Source organism: Haemaphysalis longicornis, unplaced genomic scaffold (assembly GCF_048455015.1).
Source record: "Haemaphysalis longicornis isolate Haplotype H1 unplaced genomic scaffold, Haemaphysalis longicornis Haplotype H1 scaffold_6, whole genome shotgun sequence".
Lineage (NCBI taxonomy): Eukaryota > Metazoa > Arthropoda > Arachnida > Ixodida > Ixodidae > Haemaphysalis > Haemaphysalis longicornis.
Genome location: NW_027526407.1, coordinates 61,439,752 through 61,462,405, shown reverse-complemented (window position 1 = coordinate 61,462,405; position 22,654 = coordinate 61,439,752). Strand labels below are relative to the sequence as shown.

The window sequence follows — 22,654 nt, the reverse complement described above, 5'->3', positions numbered from 1 at the left end:
GCTAACCAAAGCTAAACCAGAGCAATTTTTTATTTCAAGCACCTTTTTCATTCTAGGTGATGTTCAAGTGTCTCGCTCGAAAATGATTAACTTTTCATTTCTCTGAAGAATTTGGACGTGCAGTGGCCATTCTCCCTGTTCAAAGAGAGGTTCTCCCTGCATATACTTCGCGTTCATGTTCATTGCAATTGATGGAATGCTTTTTAAAACTGCAGGTCCCTCATGATCCCTAAACTGTTTCCTAAAGGTGATGACAGAAATATTGCGGCGGTTAACCTATTTACGCCTCGAGTATTACAGACCGGGAACACTAGACGGCAGGCAGCGAAATTTCAAGCAAAGGCAAACTTTTACAAAACATTCCGTGCATATCATTGATTTCGCTCTGGACAAATCATTCGCGGGAATTTCGTCCTGTAACTTGAGTCGGTGTTTGTGTTTACACAGACTGGATGGGCCCACCACTAGCAGCTGTGCTAAGGCACCCCACGTGCTTAACACCAATGTTTCCTCTGTACGAATGCGTAAAAAAATATTTGAACTAATTTATATTGAGCATTATCAGCTCAACGCTTTAGTCACTGAGTTGCGGAAGCGGGTCCGACAAGTATCGCATGCGAAGTGCACTACGCCTTCTCAGCGGGCTTCGCATGATCGCCCCACCTGCTCGTCGCGTATGTTACGTGTAGTCTGCAAGCAAAATCTCCCTCTCCACTCACTTTGGAACATTGATGCTTGTGTAAAAGCGCTAGGAGCACAACGATAAATTATACACAAGCTTTCTCGCCGCCAGCTCCACCGAGGTCTGGTCCTGAGCGCAAGGACGCAAGTTTGATCCCGGCAACGCTGCCTGAGTTGCAGGTGGAGGCGATAAGTGAAAACGCCCGTGTGTGCCGACATTTCGGCGCTAGTTAAAGTTCTCAATGTTGTCAGAACTAATCCCCAGACCTTCACTACGGCGTGCTTCATAGCCCAGGTGTTGCTTCTGGCCGTTAAGTTAGCAAAATTTGAGTTTAAACTTGTGCCAACCGTATCTAAAATTATCCAGCCCATCCAGAGAATTTATCCAGCACTTGACCTACTTCAAACCTGGTCGCAATCTATCGACCATAAGGGAAGAATGGCGGGAATTATTTGCTATATAAACTGACTTGGTAGTACTTTTGTAAGCCTAAATCTCCGCGGAACCATTGGTGCAATATTTGATTAAACAACTTGGGCCCGGCAGCGAAGTGTTTTTACTCCTTGCCACCTAAAATCGAAGAAGCGGACGTGTCAAATGCATACAACGCAGTTTTCGCGAGTTGTATTACCGGCACTAGAATGTCAAACACGTTGTAGCGCTGCTCCATTCGATGGTAGCGAAGGCAGGTACCGCTTTTCAAGCTCTCCGAAACAGGCACACAAATGCCGCTTAAGGGGAATTGCAGTTGACTTATCTGCGAAATCGTTGTGGTTGGATTTCATGAGTGACCTCTCCACGAACGTCTCATTCGGGAAAGTCACCTTATGCTCGCTAAAAATTGTCTTCGCATGCAAGGAAGGAGCTAGGTCAAAAAGCACTTTCGAGACATCGTAACCACGAATTAGCTACCTATGTAAATTCCGTTTTCATACACCTAACGCGCAAGGTCTCTCAGATTGATTTGCAACCGCTCCAGAGTTCATAGGAGTCAAGGAAATTGTTAAATGCATTAACTAGAATATGGTAAGCGCTTTCCAAGCTTTCTACCTCACAAGGCAGAGTACGTTGTTTAGCTTAGCAAAGTTCTTGCAAATGGGTAAATGATCATCGAACATTGTGTTTAGCAGAACATCTGGTGATGACGTCGTAGTTTAGAATTACACAAAACTATTTATATAGTACAAATGTTCAGGACGGCGGAAATTGAACGACAAACTCCCTTTCAGAGTCACATTCGGAATTGTAACATGCCAAAACTACGCCTGGGCTGCGAGGCGTGCCGTAGTAAAAGGCTCGGGAATAATCCTTAACAACTGATCATCTTTAAGTTCTTAGAAATCTCGACACACAGGTATTTTCGCTTTTAGCCTCCATCCGAAAAGCAGCCACCGCCACGGGGATCGAACCCGAGTTCTCCGGCTAAGCAGCACAAACTGTGGGAAAATAATTGCGCAGGAAACGGTGCGCCCGAGTATGGAAAAGACTATTTTTGACCGTCATTACTACTACTCTTACTTACTACCTACTACTCATTAAGATCTTATGCTCTCTTATGAAGTGAAGGTCGCTCTGTTGAACGCCAAACTCTGTCAGCTGGTAGTGCACCCCCCCCCCCTAATGATATCAGCATCACATCTTGTGATGTTCGGCCAAATTTCGGCTAAGATTCAAGCTGGCTGCTTGAAGCATTTGTTTTAAGGAAAATCGAGGGCTACAAACGAGGACAGAAAAAAAACGAAGAATGATGTGGCAGATGCGCTTCGTTTTGTCTGTCCCCGTTTGTAGCGCTCTATTTTCCTTAAGCAATGAACCAATTAGCCCAACAGCATATTTTACTGAAGCATTTGTTTGTTTATACTGTGGACAGCCTTTTCCTCCAAAGAATTTCATCGTTGCTCCCAGATGCACTCATCGCTTAGTGCTTTCCTGCCTCAGGAATAAGTTAGTTACCGCCGGTTTTGACAAAAGTAAATGTTTAAAAAAGGTAATTAGTTTCTGGCCAGTGCAACCCTAGTTTTAACAGCACGTAATGCAAGTTTACATAGCAGGAAGATACAGACCCAGAACGGGTAGAAAAAAATGGCTGCGGCTTAGCTCAGATAAACCTGGATATCCAAAGCGAAAGCTTTGATTGGTGTGGTCGAGTCTTGGTTTCGCTTGGTTAAATCTTTGATTTAGCTGTATTGACGACCACGTCTCAAAGCCGTTCGGTTCCGTGCAACGCTCACAGAAAGATGCCGGGCGAACGCGGCGTTTATTCATGGCGAACGCACCGGTTCTCTTCGCCTGGCGCTAGACGAGTCACGTTGCCCGAAACGACCCAGCACCGCATGCATGGAAGGCTGCGCTGGTGGTTGGCAGCCTCGACCGCAGCGGTAGTAGCGACTGTTTCCGGCGCCCGCAGGAGCCAACAGCGGGCCCGGTGAATCACGCGATGCGCTTCGAGGGGTGTGTCGCCGGGGGTGTGTCCCCGGTCAAAAGGTCATTTGCGCATCCTCCACGAAATCGCTGGGCGAAAGTAGTAAAGCCATGCTTTAAAAGAATTGTGGCATAGTAGGAAACATCTACTTATTTAAGTTTATGCTTGCAGGAATGCGGTCAAAATCTTTTTCTCAAATGAAGTCTCCGTTCTGTGCCCGATTCACGATGGGGATCCAACCACACTTTGGAAATGCGTAAAGTGCGACTACTGGGTCACCGATGTGTACGACCTTACCTGCAAACACTATATCTGTGTGGATTGCGTTCCCGGTAAAACAGAGCACGTTTGCAAAGTGGACAAGCGGAAGACCACTGTAGACCCGGTTTGTATGCCCTTTCTTCAAATCTTGCAGTATAACCTTCCGGAAATCACAAGCGAAAATATGGCCGTACTTACGCGCGTGTATACGTCTAGTCGTGATCGTGAGCACTGCGCCAGCTCCTCCCTAGCGTGAACTCCTCTCTAGCCTGACCACTATCCAGTACGTATACATGAAAAGAACATGGGTTCTCAACTCCCTTTGTACTTGTGATCACCTCAACGAGGAATACGTCCCGATCACTCTCAAGGTAGAAAACTGCGTATCATCAACGTTTCAATGATGCTAAGACGGGACAGAGCCGTAATATCGGTCATTCTGCCCTCTTCACGTCGGCCCTGTGTGTGTGCGTTGTAATCGTGGTTTTTAGGGCCCACTTTACACTCATAATATTTGAGTGTGGGCTATTTTGAGCACCGTGATGAAAGGGTCCGGATACATTTCGACCAGCTGGAGATCTTTCCCGTGAGCTGCAATATCGACACTCGGTTGTTTTCTCTTCTCGCGTCCCTCAGAAAAGCAGCCACCGCGGCCGAGATTGAACCCGCGTTCTTAGGCTCAGCATCACAACTTATCCACTGAGCCACACATGTAGGTGGCAGGCCTGAGAGAGCTGTACAGGATAATTTAAAGAGCAAATCATTCATCAGCCCCCCAGAAATCGCTCTATGATCTCCTACGATTCCGTTTTCATAACTTAGCAGGATAACAGGGCAGTTATAGTGTATTCACAGCATTGCATTTTATTCGTGGATTCATAGAGATACTTAATCTGATGTGTTTTTATTTTATCGCTTAATTTGTTCAAAATATTTGTATTATTTTATAGCGGTGAAAAAGCAGCGTATAATGTTTAACCTATAACAAGAATGTTTGCCTCCATTACTGTCTTTGCGAACATCTGTATGCAATCGGTTCGCTCTGTTCTTCTGGTGAATGTTTACTCGCTAATACAGATATAACGTGCGGATTGATGTGATAGCTTGGCGCAGTTCTCTTCAAAACTGAAACTTGCAATAGCCTTTGCATGCCGCCAAGATCCACTTCACACAATGAACACTTGAGTATTCTTTCCAGGGAACTGAAAAGAATTCTCGTTACGACAATCGTTCCAGGCTTGTCTAACGCATAAGGTTTAGTGTGTCTGTCTGTGTGGTCTGTCCCCTAATTCTGCCACCGGTACAAAAGTTAGATAGAATTCTTGAACGAGTAGTTTATATATGCAAAACTGTTCTAGACACCCAAGTAGGTAAGCATCCTCTATGAATCCCGAGATTGTTCAGCAAAAAGAAAGCATTAGGCATATTGGAGGTAAACAATAATACATAAGTGGCACTTGCAATGATCTTTTTATTGAAAAAACATGGCGCCTTGATTTTAGCGATAGCAGGAACAATTGGCGCAGCTTCCACTAGCAATGCAAAGCTCGAGAAACAGCAGAGTTGAGGGTCGGCCTAGCTTCTCTGCACACTGACAACGGGTCCCAGGAAAGATGGAGCAGACGGACCCAAGCTGTGCAAAGCTGTTTTGAACGGCACAACAAAGCAAAGACCATTAAAGTATATCCAGTATTTTATTCAGTAGCAACTGTCATCATCCCTTCCCTCGACGCATTCCGACGGCACAGCCACGAAGGGCAATTTCTCTTGTAGCGCGTGTTCGCCTGAGTAGACCTCCACTTCGTCGTCGGCTGGTCCGGCTGCCGTCTGAATGTGTGGATTGTGAAGAGATAGCTAGATAGATTCGTCGCCATCGTCTTCGAAGCGTTGGATCCGTGGCGCGCCGGTCGCTACCCGACGACGACGACGAAGGCGGGAGCTCATTTAGCGTAAGCCCACGTGCAAGCCTGGACGACGCCGGGTGGTCGCCGTAAGGCCCGCGCTCACGTGCGCTTGGGGTTTTCTGTCTACGCCGGGCGGATTTGTGTCCGCCTAAACAGCTTTGCTCACCGTAACTCACGTACGGGGCAGAAACTTGGAGGCTCACTAAAAGGGTTCAACTTAAATTGAGGATGACTGAGCGAGCAATAGAATGGAGATGATAGGTGTAACATTAAGGGACAAAAAGAGAGCGGAGTAGATCAGGGAACAAACGCGCGTTAAGGACGTATTAGTAGAAATTAGGACGAAGAAATGGTCGGGGGCAGCGCATGTAATGCGAAGGCAAGACAACCGTTTGTCATTAAGGGTAACAGAGTGGATCCCTAGAGAAGGCAAGCGTGGCAGAGGGCTGCAGAAAGTTAGATGGGCAGATGAGATCAAGAAGTTTGCGGGGATATATTCTTGCCACGTACTGCATTAGGTTTGGTAGAAGCATTACCAGCTCAAACTTCCCTATTTTGAAGCTTTAAGTCGTTTGCTCTGTATTTTGCCTCTTTCAAAAAGCCTGACTGCCACTGAACGATTTCGGGCGCTTTTTCCGCTTGGAGCAGTAGAACCAATCATCTAAGAACCTTTATGAAACTGTCTTCCATGTCTAGAGTACGGGACATAAAACTTGACAAGGCCACATTTTTTCCTCTGGTGTAATCAAATGTTTGTTCTCTTAAAATGCAGGATTCCCAGCCCTATTTTATACAGGTTCTTAGTGAACAGCCCGGATTATTCCTGGAATGTCCTGTGTGCCACCAAAGAGAACCGTATACAAAAATTATGGTGAGAAGAAGTACTACGTCTGTTTCCTGTAGGCGGTGATGGGTTTACCTTGCTCTTGGATTGTAAAGCTCTTCTTTTGAAGTCGAAATGTTCACAAGTATTCCGGACAAACACTCGCCATTTGGCAACGCCGGACTGTGCTGCTCGATTTCGGTAATTGACAACGCTTCACAGGTCAGTTCGAGGAATGAGATGGTCGAAATTATTCGAAGTAAAAGGATAGTTCTTTTTAGATATCTTGGCCCACGGATAATGAATCATAGTGACCTGATTGTGTAATTTTCCGTATCATACGGCAGCTTCGGAAGAAAGAAATTCCTCACTCTCCGGAAATAAGTACAGGATTAATAATTAGTGTTGTCCTATTTGAGTACCAACAGAAGAGTACACATTGCATTTTGGCGATCTCTCCTTCAGCGTTAAAGTTACGCTTTTCCAAGGACAGCTTTATTATACAATAGCAAGATATAAGTATTATTATCTACGTACCTTCTCACTTCAGTTTCGTCACTTGTTCTGTTTGAGCGCCATTGTTGCACTAATTTTAAAATACCTACGCAATGAGCTAAAAATTCTTAATAGGGAGCCACGACAGGTCGTCATGCAAAGTGAGGATTGTAAACTCGCCACTAGGCTTCATGTTGCGACATTCATTCGTGTAATACCCCAGTCACACGGGCACTTTCAATCGCGATTGAAGTGAATCGCGATCGAGTTTTCGAGCGCGCTCGACGTACTGCCGCTGCTACACGGCCCGTTTCAATCGCGATCAAAAAGTTGCACCGGTTGCACTCGTATACGCTAGATGGCGCTAACGTTGTACTTGCGGCCGGCGTCTAGTAACTTCTCGGGGTCGTAAGAATGCGTAACTATGTAAATATTACCTCACGCTTATTTGGGTCAAGTTATTTGACACAGTTTGCGGCGTTAGTTGAAGTTGTCACCTTCTGTGTCACTACTGAGCGGGGACGAGAGTATCGCCGCTTTCGTTCGATCGCGCTTGGAAGCCTCGAACGCGCTTGAGAAACCAGGATTGAGTTCGAGCGGGATCGAGCTCGATCGCGATTGAAACTGCAGTGTAACATGCGCCCGATCCGGAGCCCGATCCGGATCGACTCAATCGCGATTGAAAGTGCCCGTGTGACAGGGGTATAAAAGAATTTTTACATCGGTGAAGGGCATCTTGTCAGTGTAACACGTTATTTACAAAAGTGTGAAGTCCAAACTAAAGTCACCGTGAATTCTTACGGGAGGCGTTTTTATTTGTTGCGAGCTTTGCGGGCATCCACGACGTTCCGATGGCTACAACAATATTTTTTTTAATCTCGAAAGGTGTTATGCTAGTGCTGCAGGAACGTTATTTTTGAAAATTATATCGCCTGAAAGATGAAATTCTGCACCTTCTGAAGGGACCCTTTCTGCTAAAAAAACAGCGCTAGTGGTGGCGAAACCAAGAACTACAGCTTGTGGATCTTTCGAAAACAATTTCCAGTGATGCTGTTGTCCATATTGCTAATCCGTTCGGAGGTCCCGCCCACGGTTCCTTACCTTAAGACCTCCACTTGTATATTTACATTGTGTAATCGCACATTTTAGCATTTTTTAAAATAAACTTTGAAACTTTAAAACCTAATCACAGGGCGCGGCCATGGTGAGAGCTTTGACGCTTGCTTTGGATGCGCGTAGGGCTCCGCTCTTTTGACATCGTGCGCAAATGTTCTTTCAGCGCGCCGTTCACGGTGTTTGGCATGATTCCCAGTGTCAATAATTGGCCGTACAATCAGCGTTTTGGCAGTCACCACCGAATGTAAACCATAACCTATTTGAAGATGCGCCCGGCGTGCTCTCGGCATCCGTCAGAAGCAGCGATTCCCTTAAGAGCGAGCCACCAAAACTAATGGCGGCTCCTACAAGCGTATGCGCAGACAAAGGTCGCGGCAAAGGTCAATTGGAGGTTTTTGAACGCGATTATATCACGCATGCTTAAAATGGAGTAGTCTATTTTTTTATATATAGGGATAATTAGCAAAGCAGGAACAATACGCACTTCCAAATCTGCGCCTAACTGGAAACGAGATTTTCATGTGACTCACAACTCCACATGATGCATCCAGTCACGGGTCAAATTTGCAGTAAAACGTCATGATGAGCCTACAACTGACCGAAACGCCAGAGAGCTTCAAACAACTCTATTCAAAGATGACCAAAGACAGTGTAACGAAGCAGAGGAAGCCTTTGCGGTCGGAAACAATGCAGCTCATCAACACAGCCGAAAAACAAGTAGGAGAAGGAGCCGAAAGAATAGTTCTTTGCTCAGAGGAAGCACAGATCAAGGGCTAAATGAAGCAAACGAACTAAACGAAGCAAACAACCAAATGGAACAATATTGAACCGACGAAGTTGAGATAGTGGATTTAAAAGAATCTTTGAATACCAGATGAAAATATTGGCTACCATGTCGAGTCTTGAAATAAACATTGCGGAGTCCGTCTCAAGCAGCGTTATTGACTGGATTCATAGCCACCCGATAGTGCCAAACCCGCAACACAACGCAAGATCAAATGACATGGAGCTGGTCAAGTTACCGATGCTGGAGCTTAAAAAAATCGATGAAAATGCTCTTGAGTGGAACAGGTTCTGGACTCAATATAAATTATCAGTGCACGACAGGCTGAACATTGTCATTTGAAAAGCTATGAGGATTGCGCAGAAGGACGACACACATATGGAAGACAACAAGACGAGCGCAAGAGAAAGACATCAGGACAACACGAAGACAACAGGATGGCTTTAGACCAACTAGCCCGTCAACAAATCTTGCTGAACATTGCCAAGGCGCAGAATTTTCCTATTTGACGGCCTTATTAACTGGCAAGGCAGCGGTAACGATAGGATTAGAGTTTTCCGCTGATAGGAGCTACGACTACGCAATCCAGTTACTGAAAGACACTTTCGGGAGAGACGAGGGACTGGTAGATCTGCACATGAGTAAGCTACTAATCCTTCAGAAGGTTTAGCATGGTCTGTGGTCTGGGAACGTTGGTTTGTGAGTGTTAGTTTTCCCTACTGAAGTTCTTGCTAACCTTCGGGCCTGTTTTGCGGCATTTGAACACACACTGCGTCACAGAAATTCACGCTGACGCCCGTGGTCTGGGTCTCGGCGCTGTTCTCGTGCAGATCCGGTATGGAGCACAGCACTTTATCGCATACCCAAGCCTCACGTTGACAAAGGCGGAAACGAACTTACGGTCACGAAAATGGAATGCCTTGTAGTTGTCTTCACGATCCAGAAGTACCGGTTTTACATATTCGGACGCCACTTCACGATAGTTGCGGGCCAACATTCACTATGCCAGCTGGTGGGTCTTTGCGATCCATCCAGCCGCCTTGCTCGTTGGGCCCTACGACTACAATAAAATCACTTCTCAATGTCGTGCAAGAATGGTCGCCGAAACACTCATGTTGATTATTTGTCGCTCCTCCCACTCGATACGGCTTCTGGTAACAAAGATGATTTCAACGACAGTATGGCTATCGTTCCCTCTGCTGTACGCGACCTTTGACGCTCGTTCAAGAACAGCACAACGACCCATCGCTGACTACCTTCTTCAACACGACCAAACTGCCTGCTTTCCGCACCTCGTTGGTCGTTCACGATGACGCCTTGTACAAAAAACTATTCCGCCAATGGGGCACGCCTTTTGATCGTGGTTCCTGATAGCCTCCGCCCAGAGATCCTTCATGGCATGCATGACGGTGCAACTTCTGGTCACCTTGCTTTTGCAAGCACTTTTCAGCGAATTCGAAACTGTTTTTACAGGCCCAGACTGCGAAAGAATAGACAGCAGTACGCGCCAATTGCACAGTGTGTACCCGTCGTAAACACGCTCCGACATCCTCCACAGGGCGGTTGCAACCCGTAAATCCACCCACAGTTCGTTTTGAAAAAGTCGGCATCAATTTGGTTTGGCCATTTCCTAAGGGCTCAACTGAAAATCGGTAGTTGATTGTGTGCGTTGACTTCCTCAAGAGCGACGCCGAAATAACTGCTGTAATTTCTGCTAAAGCTGCAGATGTGGCCCGCTTTATATTGCACAGTGGTATTTCGGCCTTGGATGTCCCCGTTTTATAATTATCGACTGTGGAAGACCGCTTACAGCCGGTGTTGTTGAAGAGCTTCTCAGCTTTTGTGGTACCGACTTTCGCCACTCAACGCCCTACCATCAAAAGACTAACGGATTAACAAAACGCTTAAACCGTACCCTCACAGAAATGCTGGTCATGCATGGGGCATCCAACCTTGAAAGTGGGGCTCCATCCTGCTCGACAATACATAGGCCTGCAGAAAAGAGACACCGAAATTACAGGATCTGCTTCTTACTTCCTGTTCTACGCCCGAGTTCCACGTGGCTTTCTCGGCCCCATCTTCCATTTCTCCGGCAAGGATAATTCATCGGCAGCCGAAACTCTCCGGCTTGCCGAAGCGGGACACCGCTTATCCCACCTTCGTACTTTGCCTGTCAGGCCCTAAAGAAGACTCTTTATGAAGAACACGCCGGCATCACCTACGCTCCAGGGGAATTCGTGTGTTTGCAATCCCGTGCCAAAACGCGGACAGCACAAGACATTTTGGTGGATGTACTGTCCTCCTATTATTGTGCTAAAGTGCCTAAGCGAAGTCAACTATATCATCGCTAAAGTAACCTACCAAAGCGGTCGTTCGAGCCGAATTCAGATTGTCCACGTTACCTGCTTGAAACGCTGTCCCCACAATCAACCCTAACAAACCTTGAGGTTGAGCTCCCTTTTCCTCACCCCCCGGGAAGTTGTTACAACGCGACACAGTTCCTATTTATTTATTTATTACATGCTGTTAGCCACCTCTTGGTGACCATGGCAGGAGTGATACATACTTGAATACTTGCAGCGATGTAACATAGTTTGTATTACGTCGCTCAGCTTATGCAGAGCAATAGGAGAAGTGGCTGAAGCAGCCAGAGGTCAACGCGAGTCGCCCTTAAAGAGAAAGAAGAAATTAAACTGGCGGTGTTTCGATCGCCGGAAAAGAACTTATTCACCAGTGTCTTCGTCCTCATCACTTCAATGTATATAAACCCACTCCATCTCTTACACCCGTAACACTACAGATCGTTTCATAATTCTTCAAAACTTGGCACGTCAGACTCACATAAATCATAAATGAGGGCGTCCGTGCGACCTTTCGTTTTAGAACAAATTTGCCCTATTGGAGCAGTTTAGTTTATTATGAAACAAGATAATTCCGGAGAAACCTCTCAGTGAGTCAGCAAGCGCAGCATTACCCTACACTCCCAGTTCCAAATGAATGAGTGCTTTCACGCTTTGCCAAATGTTGCATTGCAGCTATATTTTGTAGGTCAGATTCAAGTCTAATCACACCACCACTTTTAGCATTCCACCAGCCTTAGCGCAGACTTCAAAGGGACTTGGCGAAGGTGAAGGACACGGGTTTCATCCCCGACCGCGGCGTCCGCTTTTCTGATGGAGACAAAAAGCTAAAACACCCGTGTGTCAATATTTCAGCGCTCATTAAAGATGCCAAGGTGGTGAAAATTAATTCGCAGCCCTCCAATCAGCATGCCTCAAAGCCTGGCTGTAGCTTCGGCGCGTCACACCCACAATCAAGCAATCAATCAATCAATCGACATGGTAAGGTTGGGGTATTACAATAATCATTTTAAGAGGTCTGAATCCCTGGAAGAAAGAGTAATTTTAACTTCAATGAATGCTTGTTTTTTAAAATAAAATTAGAGAAACTTTTTATACGTGAGCCTTTAATTGTGATGACACTCAATTTTATCTTTCTTGCAGATCCACATGGAGAAGATGCATGCGGAATGGTTGAAGCAAGAAGCAAAACATTCGGCGGGGAAGGAGCAGGTGATGTTTGTTGCAAATAAGTACGAGTGGGTGCGAGAAATGCCAGTGAAATATTGTCACTTTGGGGAAATCTTTCACAACCGCCAAGATGCGTGTTGCAAATCCATCCTGACAACACGACCAGGAAACAATTTCTTGTACTCCAAAGTGTCAATGATCAGCGTCGCCAGTAGAAGCAGCCTTTTCTTGTCCAGACCTCGGCAAACTCTCTCCTTTGAGCCATTCAAATTTTTGTAGAATCCTATTTCACTGTTTCTCTCCAAATTTCTGTCTTCCGTTGGAGAAGATTTATGTCTTCCTCTCCTCCTACCCTGAGACTCGCTAGCAGTCTTCTTACAGTGCTGGTGCAGATGTTGTTAGCCCTGTGCTTCACGGAGTACGCTCATCTCCGCCTATTACCTTTAGTTGGAGCTCGGTTGCTCTCTACCTAAGCATCCTCTACCAATTGCACTTGTTTTCTGAACTTAACATTCCGCCATCAACTTTGAACTACAGGATTCTCTGAACAAAGCATGTGTATGTACATTCGGCATGGGGCGAAGGGTTAAAATATAAATGGTATGGTTTATTCATTACAAGAACAATTATGCAATCTGATAGATTGCATGCTGACACAGTATTGTGGCAATGCAAAGACACTTAGGCAAAATAATTCTCAGTAACCATACACCGCATCGACAAAGTTGCTCATTATCATATTATTGTTGCTTGGATGTGTTTTTTACCCACTCTTAATTGACTGCCAGAAGTATTCAGAATAAAAAGACAAAAATATTCCCCGCAGGGGACATCTATTAAAGCAGATGTTTGTGTGTACTGTGCGACACCACGGACCCCGAGCACCCACGTGTAGCCGTGCGTGGCAGCGCCGTGTCCGGGAAAAAGAGGATTCTGCTGGTTGAGCCGACGCCGAGTGCTTGGACCTTTAAGGCCCCTTGGCGAAGGCAACACACCACTTTGACCTCCGCTTCTCGTACACGGCACCTTCGGTCTGACCCACCCGGGGGGAATCGGCAGTTGCCTTTTCCTGTGCTCCCCTTCATCTTTCACTTTCCTGTCTTCTTTCTAACAACTTTCCTGTCATCTCATTGCTTCTCAGCTTCTGTTTTTCCTGGCGGCTAGGGTTAACCTTGTGTGGCAAACGACCCTGAGTTCAGCCATATTTGGTTATAGTCGTGGTGTGCAGCTGGCGTGGGCAGGACTTGTGAGTTTCTGTCCCGCCCCCTTGTTGGGCTCCATGGTGGCCGACTGGAACCAAGGCCGAACAGATTTTTCATTTTATGGCTTTTTTTTCGATCAACTGATCCCTCTCGTAAAAGAGGGGGAACCGATGTAAACACAAAATTTTTCACGAAAAATGTCAACTTTCCACGCTTCCATGTGGTGCACAGTAACGACCCCGACAAAACTGCCCGACTTGTCTCGCCATTTGTAGAAGCAAAAACGCTAAAAGCCACCATTGGAGAAGGGTACAAGACAAAGAAGCTAGCCAACGGAGACCTCTTCCTAGAACTACTCTACAAACATCAGTATGATAAACTGCCACAGCTAACGTCTTTTGGAGAGATCTCTGTAACTTTCAGCGAGCACCGATCACACAACACAGTTCGCGGAGTAATCTCAGATGACGACCTAAAGTACTTGTGCGAGGAGGAGCTTCTAGAACAGCTGAAAGGGCAAAATGTCAAAAATGTCTACAGAATCAAAATGAAATGGAAGAACAAAGGAATTGAAACTAAGCATATCGTCCTCACCTTCGCATCAAGCATCCTTCCAGAATCTGTAGAGGTGGGTTCCACAAAGATGAAACTTAGACCCTGCATACCAAAATACCAAACCCATGCCGATGCTAAAATTGTCGACGCTACGGCCACAGCTCTCTGAGCTGCCGGGGCCAAGAGACATGCGCCAAATGTGCCTCCAATGAGCACCTTGCCGAGAACTGCGAATCTAAACAACAACTCTGTGTGAACTGCAAGGGCAACCACGCAGCATACTCCCGTGCTTACCAAGCATAGAAAAAAGAAAAAGAAATAATCACACTCAAAGTGACGGAGAACCTAACATTTCACGAGGCGAGCAGGCGACTCTCACCGGCACATACGCGATCCTACTCCGTTGTGGTGCAGCAGGGCGCAGCATCACTGCGGTCTTCGGCGCCTGCTGAAGCCACACAGAGTGAGGTTCAAGCAAGGCCCCCGGCCACCCCGGTGGAAGCAGCTAGCGCTGCGCCACCACCTCCAAAGCGGGCTGCACGGACCCCTGGTTCGGCAGTCTCCAAGGCCTCACCCCACATTGTGAGGTCAAACAGTTCGACACATGTGCGTCCTGCACGAACCTCCAGCGTCTCTGAAGAGACGATGGACACAACTGATGGAGGTTCTGCGCCCTCTACGTCGGATTGGCGGCGGAACTTCCTAGGCAACACAAAGACAAACAAGCCCCGAATCACAGGACCGAAAACCTAGTTTTCAGTGCACCAAAAAACCAACATGGCATTTATTGTCCACTGGAATTGCAGAGGACTTTTAAATAATTTAAGTGATATCAAAAACATCTTCGCCACACACTCACCTGAGGCAGTTTGTGTTCAGGAAACAAACTTAGGTCCTAACCACAAGAATACACTGAAAGGTTACCAGGTCTTCCGCTGCGACCGAGAGCAGGTGAGTAGGCTCTCAGGCGGAGTAGCAATAATTGTCCAAAATGTCGTATCAGCTCGAGAAGACAAACTTAACACTAGGCTAGAAGCAGTGGCTATCAGCCTGCTTGCATTTAAAACAATAACAGTGTGCTGTGTGTAGATTGAACCGTACCTCACAGTAACATTGCAAGATTTTGAAGAATTGGTAAACCAACTACCAGAGCCGTTCTTAATAGTTGGCGAGTTTAATGCCCACTCTTCTTTTGGGGGGAGTGAAGAAACTGACGCAACGGGTCAAATTTTAGAGGACTTTATTCTATCCAATAATGTCCGTCTTTTAAACACCGGCAAACCTACATACTGCTATCCAAGCTCAGGGAAAATGAGCTGCATAGATTTGTCTTTTAGTTCACCTATTGTTTTTAGATTTTAACTGGAACGTTATTAACACGCCATATGGGAGCGATCCTGTACTCACAATTGGTGATGATGTTATATCCTGTATATTAGGGATGATGGGTGACGTTCCTGTATATTGCTGATGATGTTACCTGTACTCATTAGCGTACCATCATCACCAATCATTATCCTGACAAAACCACGCAGGTGGAAACTTCATTTTGCTAACTGGGGACTTTTTACTTCCGAAGCAAATTTAGACCAAGTTTTTTCAGACACTCTGAGCATCGATGAATTGAATAAAAGGTTTACATCTTGCATTCTCAAGGCTGCACGCTTAGCTATTCCACAGTCATCGGGAATGGTGAGACAAAACAACAAAGTATGGTGGACACAAGAGTGTAAGGAAGCCAAAAAGCAGCAAAAACAGCATGGGGAGTCCTGAGAAGGTATCCAACGCAAGAAAATTTATTAGAGTTTAAAAGGAAACAAGCTAAAGCCTTATACATTCGGCGGAGTGCCGAGAAAGCTTCATGGAAAAACTATGTCTCGTCTATAAACAGCTCGGTCGCATAAAAACATGGGGGAGCAAGTTCGGGAACTCAGCGGCACGTACTCCCCTTTTACAGTTCCTCTTCTAACAGCACCTGGTGTACAAATTAGCCTAGAAGACCCGGCGGATGTACTGGGTGAACATTTCTGCTACGTTTCCAGTTCTGTGCATTACACAGAAGCATTTTTAAAATACAAACACACTGCTAAGACACAAAAGCTTCCAACACACGGTGGCACAAACGAACCTTATAATAGTTTAATAACGCTCCAAGAGTTGAAGAGAGCTCTATCGGCCGGTAAGCAGAATGCACCCGGCCCAGATGATGTACATTATGAAAAGCTCGCACATCTTTCCGGTCCTTCTGTAGAAGCACTTCTAAAGTTTTTAACAAAATTTGGGTACCCTAAAGGATGCCGGCAGCCTGGAAAAAAGCATTTATTGTAGCCTTACTAAAACCCGGAAAGCCGCCAACCTCCCCTAGTAGTTATAGACCAATAGCCCTTACCAGCTGTCTAGCCAAAACTTTTGAACTTGTCGTGAATACCAGGCTAGGTTTGTCCTGCAATCAAATGAACCTCTTCAAATTCACCAGTGCGGTTTTAAAAAGGCGTGCTCAACAACTGACCATCTTGTCCGCCTCGAAAATGCAGTACGAGAAGCATTTATACCCAAACAACTCTGTATTCCTGTCTTTTTTTATCTTGAGAAGAGTTATGACACTACATGGAGGCTTGGGATAACGCGGGATGTAGTAGAATTAGGCATCCGTGGAAGAATGCTGAATTGCCTGAATGACTTCATGACAAATCGTTCATTTCAAGTGCGCCTGGGCACAACCCTGTCGAAGAATTTTGTACAGGAGAATGGGGTCCCTCAGGGCTGTATTCTTTGCACAACACTGTTTGTCGTAAAAATTAAATCCATATCCAAAATAATTCCAATGTCGGTTATGTATTTTGTCTATCTTGATGACCTTCAAATAGCTTGTGCATTCTCCAATGTAACGACGTGCGAGAGACAATTACAGTTGTCTATAAATAAACTGACAACAAGGGCAGACAGAAATGGCTTCCAGTTTTCACCACACAAAACAGTCGCTATTCTTTCCTGGCTAAAACGAGGCCTGCAGACCAACCCCACCCTGCACCTAAGAGAAACAAATTTACCCGTACAAAATGGACACAAACTTCTCGGCATAACATTTGACAAAAAACTCACTTTCCTGCCTCACATCAATATCTTGAAAAATAAAGCATCCCGACCTCTAAATATACTTAAGGTTCTGTCACGCAAACACTGGGGTTCCGCCAGATCATGCCTTCTACATGTTTATCGATCCATTGTTTCGTCTTGCTTAGACTATGGTTGCATTGTGTATGGCTCAGCAAGGCAGTCCTACTTGAAACGACTGGACCCCGAACATAATTTAGGGTTATATCTCTCATATGGTGCAGATAGGACATCACCCATTAGCAGTATTTATGTTGAAACCAATGAACCACACTTACAGAACCATGCTGACATGCTCATACATCCTAACGATCCGTTCACTACCGAAGCATCTGTGCTATCCCATAGTTACGAAATGCCCGGGACACTGTTTAATAAAAAACCCCAAGCTATTAGACCATTGCTCCTTCGATTTGAAGAGAAATTCCAAGAACTTAGTATGCTGGACACATTACCTGCGACTGCCCAAAGAACAAAACAAGTACCACCTTGGTATACATTCCTATCTGCGTGCGATTTTACACTAACGCAGTTTAAAAAAAGAAAACGCCGGGCGAACACATATTACAGGAGTTTTTGGCAGTAAACGAGAAATACAAAGGCTACACCTCATTTTACACAGACGGTTCCAAAACATCATGCTATGCTGGTAGTGCAACAATACAGGGTAAATGGGAGAAGGTGATCAGGTTACTTCAGTGCGCCTCGGTTTTCACAGCGGAGTCTTATGCCATTGATGTGGCTGTACAAAGAATAAGGAAGGAAAGCATTCCGAAAAGTGTTTCTACAAACAATCTCTCAGTGCGATCACATCCCTATATTACAAAAATGCAGCTCAACCCATAATTTTTTTATTTTATTTTTTATTTTATTTACAAGATACTGCAGGCATGAAGCCCAAGCAGGAGTGGTACAGGCAATAAACAGGAAAAAAAGAATATGAAAAGGCATCAAGCCTAACATCACATACATACAACAACCAATTAAGCGGGATTACACGACTTTCATTTTGCGAAAAAAAGGGGGGGGAGAGAAACATGGCACTGAAGTAAAGCAATGCAACAACACAATGAAACAGTGGATAAGACAACAGCAAATCATTTTCACGCCCCCAGGAAGACATGCGCGTCGATAGTATTTGTCGAAAGAAGGGCGGCAAGCGGTAGCGTGTTCCACTCACTGATCGTGCGTGGAAAAAACGAAAATTTGAAAAGATTAGTTTTGGCGAAATATGGAGTTAAGGCAAGAGCATGTGAATTACGACCGCGCCGTGTTGCCAGGAGACTAATGTAGGGGCTGGAATCAAATAAGAGCTTCCGGTTAACTAACTGATAGAGCAATTTTAGCCGAACTGATTTACGTCCGGATTCTAATGTTGGGATAGCATGCCTTTCCATGAGGGCCGAAACGGAGTCTGTTCGCCCGTACATACCATAAATAAAGCGGATGGCTCTTCTTTGAATTCTCTCGAGGCAATCGATATTGGTTTTCGTGTGAGGATCCCAAATAACGCAAGCATATTCGAGTTTCGGTCTAATTATTGAAGTATACGCTAAGTATTTAACTTGAGATGGAGCATCCTTGAGTTTGTGTCGTAATAAACAAAGTTTACGGAAAGCTGCAGCGCATATGTTAGTAATGTGAGAGTTCCAACTTAAGGTACTGGTTAATGTAACGCCGAGATATTTGTGTTCATATACTTGCTTTAGTGGTTGGTCACTAGCACAATAAGTAAATTCCAAAGGGTGTTTCTTTCTAGTCATTCGGAGGTATGTTTTGTCATGGTTTAGTTGCATGTTAGAAGTTTTGCTCCAAGAAGCAACATTTTCTAACGCTGAGTTTAACGCAAGTTGATCCTCGATGCTATTAATTTCGTTAAAAAGGATGCAATCGTCTGCAAAAAGACGTATTTGGACCGGATTATTTATAACATTAACAATGTCGTTACAAAAAATAAGAAAAAGTAAAGGCCCTAGCACACTTCCTTGCGGTACGCCAGATGTAACGGGGAGAGCGTCAGAGGTGCTTCCATTTATGTCGACGTACTGGCTGCGGTTAGTTAAATAGGCAGTTACCCAAGAAACTATAAACGGTGGAAGCCCAATTTGAAGTAATTTGTCGATTAATTTGTCGTGTGGAACGCGATCAAGTGCCTTACTGAAGTCTAAGAGAATCAGGTCAACCTGTCCTCTCTTATCTAGAATTGAAGAAGCGTGGTGAACAACTGTAAGTAATTGAGTGATGGTCGAGAATCCCTTGCGACACCCGTGCTGAAATGTCGAGAGGATTTTATGGGTATCTAAAAATTCCGTTATGAACGTAGCAACGACGTGCTCAAGTAGCTTACAGGCAGATGATAACATAGATATGGGTCTGTAGCTAGGAATTAAGAGTGGGTCTCCTTTTTTGGGAATAGGTACGATACGGGCTATTTTAAAATCAGAAGGTAGCGTGGCTGAATGAAGAGAAGATTCAAAAATAAGGACAAGGAATTTCGTCACAGTTTCCGCATAACGCCGCAGAAATGCGTTGGGTATGCAATCGGGCCCTGGCGTCGATTTGTTTTTTAATCGGAGTAACATATTTAAGACACCATTGTGTGAAACTATATTAACATCAGGATAGGAAGCTACCGTATTACTTTCAACTCAGACTGTGAAAATACGCTATGAAAATACAAATTCATTCGCGATGACTCGAGGATTGGTCAATTTAGAGCCGTTGAAGGAAATTTCAGTGACGTTTTCTTTGCGCTGTCTAATAAAGTTCCAGAATTTTTGTTGTTCCTCTCTTATGAAGTTCGGTAAAGTAGTGTTAAAGTAGAAACTCTTGGCACGAGTAATAGCATTGGAGAGGGCAGTACGAATCTCGGAGAGCTGTTGAGGTGCTGTACGTTTTTTTCGCAAGCGCTTGGCTTTGCGTTTAAGGTGAATTATGGATCTAGATACCCAGGGCGTATATTTGGCGGTCTTCTTAACTTTATCGGGTAAAAATTTCGCAAGCAGAATAAACACATATGTTTAAATTTATTCCAAAGGACCTCAACATCATAATCAGCGAAATTAGACCAGTTATTTTCGAAATACTCAATAACTGCTGTGTCATTAGCTTTCGGAAAGTTTTTCACATTTCTGAGAACTGGGGAACTTGTTACATTTTTATAAAAACGAAAAATTGACACAAAGACAATTTTGTGATCTGAGAAACCGTGTTCGACAGAGACGTCGTACTTTTCGAAAGATCTGGGCAGAAAAACGAGGTCAAGTATAGAGGATGAATTTCGACAAACTCGTGTTGGTTGCTTAACTACTTGGACAAGGTTGTGTGTAAGCATTATGTAAAAATATCATCACTGTGACAAGAATCGGGTTTTGTTCTCAAGCGGTCCCAGTCCCAGTTGGGCAGATTAAAATCCCCAAGGACGAGAAGCTTATTGTTACTAAAAGAGGCCATATGGGATCGCAGGTTCACAAGAAAATCGGGACCAGAATCAGGTGGTCTGTACACAGCGATAACAATGATAACTCTGTTCCCGAAAAAAACCCTTAAGCATAGGCTTTCAGTGTCTGGCGATTGCGCAAGAAGGGAGGCTTTAATACCAGTCTTTAAGATTACTGCTACACCGCCACCTCTAGTTGGCCGGTCCCTTCGAAATATTTTGTAACCTGGCGGCACTAAGTTGTCATCTGGTATCTCGCTGTGAAGCCACGTTTCCGTAACAAAGGTCAAGTGTGGGCTGTGACATAACAAAAGGGCTTCAAGCTGTCCAGTTTCGTTAGCGAGACTGCGGGCATTTATGTTAACGACCCTGATGGTATTCTCAGATGGCTGTCACAGAGCAGACGACTCAGAATTGTTTCCACTACCATCAGGTGACGTGTCTGAAATATCTACCGCGAGCGTGTCGCTGCTAATCCCTCCACTAGACATAATACACAATTTAAGGACAGCAAAAATACAGGGACAGGAAATTAAGTTGTCCTGGGTTCCTACATATGTTGGGATTAATGGTAATGAGGGAGCCGATGCATGGTCTGCACAGGCTGCTAGCAAAACAGTAACCCAAGTACATAATCCTCATAGCGATTCTATGAAATTAATACAGAGTAAACTGAGAGAAACATGGCAGTCCTCAGGAGATAACGAAACAAACAACAAACTTCACATAGTTAAACCAACTATAGCAGAGTGGGAATCGAGCAAACATGAAGAACGCTTCACAGAAGTTATTTTATGTGGTCTCAGCATTGGACATACACATCTGACACAACTTCCTAGTTACGAAAGAAGATAAACCGAGATGCGAGGAATGCGACCAAAAGCTAACAGTAAACCACATGTTAAACTCATGTACGAAATTTGAGGTCCTGATAAAAAAGCATTTTAGGCTGTTCTACGACGAACACATTCCATTTCACCCCAGTGTACTTTTAGGAGAAAACGCACTTGTTAAAATTTCCTCCGTTTTAGTTTTATAAAAGAAGCAGGGCTTCTAAGCAAGCTGTAATGCTGTAACGTGCTGTAACAGTTATTATCCACAAAATACACAAAACCTTCCGTTTGGCGCACGATAGCCTAAGTTGCTTATGTGCCATAAAACCCAACACAACACAAGACAAAAATATTTCAAGGTGGTAGAGTCATGGTAAACTTGTTTTTAAAAACTCCGTGTGCGCCCACCACGTTACGTTCATTTACAGCGGAGTTGATATATTTATTTTAAAAAACTTCAATAAAATTTCCCCAAAGCAACACAACGCACAGGCGAAAAAGAAGCGGTGGTTCATTATTTATGCAGTTGTTGATGACCATATCGATTCTACAACAGCCATAACTGCTGACTCTCATCTTTCTCCGTGATCGGCCAATCGTCTTCGCGGACACAAGTGTTACAAAGCTCAATTTTTCTGATTTCCTGGAGCACCTGACAAAATTTGTGGTCTTTTTTCGCAACGCAGTAACGAAAACTGAAACCAATAGACCGCATCTTAGCCTTCAGCCCAGCGTCCCGGCTAATTCTAGGACTACCGCTAAACCCTCTCCTGCCCTGGGCGAGAAAAAGTGAGTTGTAATTGCCATAAGCCTCAAGCACTGCGTGTAGGGGCACCACTGATCTTCCCCTAGCGGCCCGTTACAAAAGTAGTCGCGGGAGTCTTCGGCACGCTCACCAATGTCGCCGCTGCTGTCGTGACACGTTCACGACTGAGATTTACCGTCTGTATGCGTTGTATATACCTATTGATTTAAAGCAGTCACCCTGTTTGCCATTGTGGTGTATTCAAGAGAGTGTAAGTGTTTCTGACGCGATCTTAGTGCGGTACATTCGGTCCGTATAAGCGCCAGGTGTGTGTCACAGGCCAGCGTCGCGAAACCGGCATATGCATGAAGCTGATTGGAATTCCACTGCCCGGAAATATACTTACAGTATCTCTGTAAGCAGTATATTTTCAGATGGTCATGCTACGGCTATACAATACGATGTATTGTTTTGAGCGCTTAATTTATCTAGCGGAGCACTCATACCTGATCACGTCAGTGACGTACGCTTCATACCTCAGATATTGATCACTACCCTTGAAAAGCCAGTGTGGCATAAATTTCCCGAACATTCTACAAAATAAGTGCGACGGATAATGCAAAATTTTATGCGCCCATCCACACACAAGAAATTTAAACCTGGGTGGCCTAATCGTGAGGTGAGCGCTCGGAATTGGATCATCTGCTAGATATATATTTCGCGAGCAGCGCGGCCACGGGCTTATAGAG

General features: G+C 44.9%; 1 protein-coding gene across 2 annotated transcripts in view; it reads left to right on the top strand.

The window, feature by feature from the left end:
- Window positions 1-22,654, top strand: part of LOC144141585 (uncharacterized) — a 60,284-nt gene that overhangs the window by 4,792 nt on the left and 32,838 nt on the right. The window contains exons 2-3 of one of the 2 annotated variants that reach the window (XM_077673127.1): window positions 6,042-6,140; window positions 11,991-12,059. In XM_077673127.1, coding sequence (XP_077529253.1) covers window positions 6,138-6,140; window positions 11,991-12,059 — 72 coding nt within the window. In that variant the 5' untranslated portion in view covers window positions 6,042-6,137. The remainder of the gene's footprint in view (window positions 1-6,041; window positions 6,141-11,990; window positions 12,060-22,654) is intronic. The other variant, XM_077673129.1, reaches the window with a different exon arrangement.